The sequence below is a fragment of the Myotis davidii genome, unplaced genomic scaffold (genome assembly GCF_000327345.1).
Source record: "Myotis davidii unplaced genomic scaffold, ASM32734v1 scaffold221, whole genome shotgun sequence".
Lineage (NCBI taxonomy): Eukaryota > Metazoa > Chordata > Mammalia > Chiroptera > Vespertilionidae > Myotis > Myotis davidii.
Genome location: NW_006293349.1, coordinates 7519691 through 7524413, shown reverse-complemented (window position 1 = coordinate 7524413; position 4723 = coordinate 7519691). Strand labels below are relative to the sequence as shown.

General features: G+C 42.0%; 1 protein-coding gene across 1 annotated transcript in view; it reads left to right on the top strand.

The window, feature by feature from the left end:
• Positions 1 to 1721: 1721 nt before the first annotated feature.
• Positions 1722 to 4723, top strand: part of SF3B1 (splicing factor 3b subunit 1) — a gene marked incomplete at its 3' end in the record, with an annotated part of 35080 nt that continues 32078 nt past the window's right edge. Inside the window, exon 1 of the mRNA XM_006767117.2 lies at positions 1722 to 1725. Coding sequence (XP_006767180.2) covers positions 1722 to 1725 — 4 coding nt within the window. The remainder of the gene's footprint in view (positions 1726 to 4723) is intronic.

Genomic DNA, 4723 nt, shown 5'->3' with positions numbered 1-4723 from the left:
AGGGGGCAAGGAGATGGAAAAGGGTCAGGCTGGGTGCTCTTTTCTGTAGGGGGGGCAGGTGGGCCTCTGAGGAGGCCATACGAAACAAAGGCCTAAAGGAAGCGAGGAAGTGAATTATGTGAACATTTGGGGGAGTTACTTCAGAGGTGGAGGCAAGAGCAAGTACAAAGGGCCCAGGCAGGAACAACCTCACCCTGTTTGTTGAAGAGCAAGGGCTTTGGATCATAGTGAGTGAGGAGAGTGGTAGCAAATGAGGTCAGGCAGTGAGGGCTTTCTCAGGGTGCCTGGGAGGTCATGGGGTTTAGCCCACGTGTAAAGGGAAGCTATGAGGTCAGGCAGTGAGGGCTTTCTCAGGGTGCCCGGGAGGTCATGGGACCAACTCGGGTTTAGCCCACGTGTAAAGGGAAGCTGTTTGAGTTTGAGGGTAGAATGGTGGCTTGGTTTTATTTATGTTTAATGTTAGCTGCTGTGTATATGTATGATTATTATTTTCTGTTTTTGCTTTGTTCATTGCAGTCACTAGTTGCTTTGTGGAGTGAGTTGAAATTCCCAGCTACAAAGTTTGTCAAACATTTTTCAATACAAAACAGATGTACTTGTCGATTCAGGTGGTTCTGTAGCTGTATCCAAACAATTCTATATCAGATTACCTTCAAATTCACAATTCCTGCTCTTCTGGCCTTAAATCCTAAATATTTCCAGTGATGTCTTCCATTAAAACATATTTTCATCATATAGCTTCCCTGCTCAAAAACCACAGTGGTTACCAGTACCTACAAAATATAGGCATTACCTTGCTACCTCCTGCTAAATTCTATTTCAAACGGTTGTTAACTAGAAGGCCTGTTAAACATTTTTTAGTACATGATGTGCTTATGTACTTAATATAAGGCCTCCTTTTATTAAATTCACCAAACATTTTCTCATTCACCTCTACCCAGACATATGAAAATACCTAACTGAATTGGGCCACCCAATTGAATAGTTTCCCAATTAAAAAAAAAAAAGTAAAAGGCAAAGGAATCTTTATAATAGATGGCAGTGTGTGGTACTCATTTGACTTCCCAGCAAAGGAAAGAATATTTCATAAGCTTCAAGGTGTTAGCAAACTCTGGTTCAGTTTCAGTAGATGACAGTGCTTCCATGAATTGCGAGTTAAAAGGTCTGTCTATAGTACAGACTCTATACAATCTGAAAAGACTAGTAAATTAAACAACCAGACCTATGAGAAGCAGTATGTTAGTCCAAACCAACTGTGCTGTAAAATATATTTGACACATTACATATTAAGTATTCTTGCCAAAATAAGTGAATCTGAATCTAGTCAAGCTTTTAGATGTGCTAGTTTACATAGGGGATAGAAGAACAGGTTAAATGACACCAAAGGGATACAGTCTTCCAAATACAGAACATGGGAAGTTCTGTGAGACCAATGATCCAATTTCCTCAAATAAATGCCAAGTGAAGGAGGAGGAAGAGTGCACTCTTGTAGGTTTAAAAGATTGAAGGGGCATTATTTGGATTTTATTTTGAACAGACTATAAAAAGAAGTATACAAGACTGGGAAATTCAACTGAAATTTCTATTTCAGTAGAAAGTCATACTGAGGATCTTACAGGTGAAATACGTCTGCAGTTTGCTCTAAAGTAATCCAGTGTGGGTGGAGGAATAAAGTAAATGAAATAAAACCCATCATTTGTTGATAATAATTGAACCGGACGATGGGTAAATGGAGAGTTTATAATAGTATTATATCTGATTTTTATGGATGCTTGAAATCTTGTAATAAAAACCATATGTATTTTTTTCTATCTTTCACTGTTTAGAATCTAAACTTTAGATCAGTAGAATAACCTTCCTAGCATGCTCAATGATCATACAGGGACTATCTTTGTGAAATATTTGGTTGAAAAAAAACACCTTCCTTGTCTGAATCTGGAACGGAGTTACATAGATTACTGCTGTTACAGATGTTAATTTCTGATAAAAATCGGACTAGCAAAGGAGACTAGATAGTTTGCCCTTACTGGCTGGCTTTGTCAGTCAGGGACCAGTCAGGAAAAGTATACCAGTTATTTTAAAAGAAAATTTAATAAAAGGACATTGTTAAGCAGGGGTTGGAGAACTACAGTGACAAAAATAGGCTACTGAGGTAAGAAAGTAATAGTAACTGCAAGCAGCAGGTACCACCTCATGTTCCCAGGCCCACTGGGAGGTTCAGTTGTTTGCTATGGGGGTTCACGGGACCCAACCTCTGGTTGTACTCAGCTATGACTTTTTCCGTGAGAGGATACAAAGGAAAATCAGTCCCGGGAAAAGGAGCACGTGGGATGCCTGGGGGGCCAGGTGCAAGCTTCACAGGTCCTTTCCCAGCGACGTCCTAGAACCACAAAGGACATGCTTAATTCTCCTGACAAGTTCTGTCATGTTGCCAACCAGAGACTGTTGCCAACATTCAAGACTCTCTGCCCAGGGTTTTTGTTTGGAGCTGATCACATAGGCACCCTCTACCTGGCATGCACCCAGATTTCAGGCTCCCCAAGGAAAGCTGATGTTCCACATAAACCGTATTGCTTGCACAGTTCAGGCACAGTGAGACAGTCTTCCTGGTTGTGGAGATGAGGGGGGCCCTCCTGAAATCCAAGGTACATGCCCTTGACCGGAATCGAACCTGGGACCCTACAGTCCACAGGCCGACGCTCTATCCACTGAGCCAAACCGGTCAGGGCATAAGGAGTACATTTTGTTGCAATGTCCTTAAAAGTGCTTTTGTTGCTATAGTCAGTTTGGCTTAATGGTTAGAGCGTGGGCCCTCAGACTGAAGGGTTTCCTGTTCAATTACAGTCAAGGGCACATACCTTGATTGCAGGCTTGATGCCTGCCCAGTCTTGTGTGCAGGAGGCAACCAATCACTGTATTTCTATCTCTCTCCCTCCCTTCCACTCTCTCTAAAAATCAATGGGGAAAAAAATTAACAAACAAAAAGGTGCTTTTGTTACCTTAGCAACTTCTACTGACATCTGGATGCGGTTGGTTTAGGCCAGGACACGTGCCCTCACTTAAAGCTGTCAGTCACTCTCTTCTTATAACCTCACCTCATTTAAATTAAGCCCATTTCCTTTCACTCATATATTTTCCCCTTTTAGTTTTAGGATTATTTTTTTAAATTATATTTTTATTGATTTCAGAGAGGAAGGGAGAGAAAGAGAGAGATGCTAGGTCGGATTATTTTTTCTTAAAAGAAAAGAAACAAAAGAATTGGTGAGTTCACTTTGTCTTCTGTTATATTGAACCATCCAGCTCAAGCAACAGAACTAGTTCATTATTCTTGCTCCACACAAAACTCTTTATTTTCCTTAGCATTTTATCATAAGCCTCAGCTCACTGAAAGTTTAGCCTTTCTTACACTATTCAGTTAGATTTCTGCCACTTTTAAATTACCTTTTTCCACTCAAGAAAATTTTATTTTTCTCTTTTCCCAAGTTAAGTTTACAGCCTGCTAAACATTTTACCCAAATGTGGGAAAACTGCCTGGAGATACAAAACTCAATAAAATAATGTTACATGGAAAGAACAAACAAAGATATCCATTAAAGCAAAGTTACAAAGAGGAAGGGAGAGGGATAGTTAGAAACATCAATGAGAGAGAAATATTGATCAGCTGCCTCCTGCACACTCCCTACTGGGGATGTGCCTGCAACAAAGGTACATGCCTTTGACCGGAATCGAACCTGTGACCCTTCACCTGGGACCCTTCAGTCTGCAGGCCGATGCTCTATCCATTGAGCTAAACCAGTTAGGGCCCCCTCTCAGTTTTTTCAAGCATCTTCAAAAGATAGGAAAACCTGTAAAACAGAAATCTGATGCTTAATCTGAAGGGTGGTCAGGGCAAGATCTATTCCCACTGTTAACGTATCAATGCAATCTTTGTGATGTATGTGTAGACCACGGAGTCATGCAACAGTATCTCTCTTGTGCATGTCAAGGCCTAGTGCACCTTCCCTAACATCCCTGGGTGCGTCCTTAGTTACCAGTTTATCATAAAAGGATACAACTCAGGAAGAGCCGACTCTGGCTGTGGGGCCAGGTGTGTGGAAAGGGAAGGGCTTGGAGCTCCCATGTTCTCCGAGTGCCCCGTCTCCCCAATGCCCCGTCTTCCCCAACCCAGAAGCTCCCATTTGTTTCTTGGGCAGGAGTGGGAGGCATTTCATCAGCATTAGTGCTGGCGACCAGTGGTTTCCTAAGAACCTATACAGTGGAAAGGCTTTACAATGTACAAGGTGGCGGAGTTCCTGCTGTGTCACTTAGTAACTGTGACCTTGCACATTTTCTGTAACCCCCCACCCCCTGCCCGAGTTACCCTCTCATTTTAAGTGGGATTAGGAACAGTTGCCCGCTTGAATAGTGTTTGGGAACATGTAAACAAAACTCCTACCCAAATGGTAAGTACTTCTGGAAAACAAAAAAGACCGTGAATTACAGCGGCTGAATGAATGTTCCCGCAGCGAAGCACTGCCGCAGCTGAGACAGATGCTAAGGTAAGCTTCTGTCTGACCCCCAGCCTCCTCCCCGGGAAGCCTTGCTTTTTATTTTTATTTTCTTATACTCTTTAAAATATATTTTATTGATATTTTGCAGAGAGGAAGGGAGAGGGATAGAGAGTTAGAAACATCGATGAGAGAGAAACATCGATGAGAGAGAAACATCGATCAGCTGCCTCCGG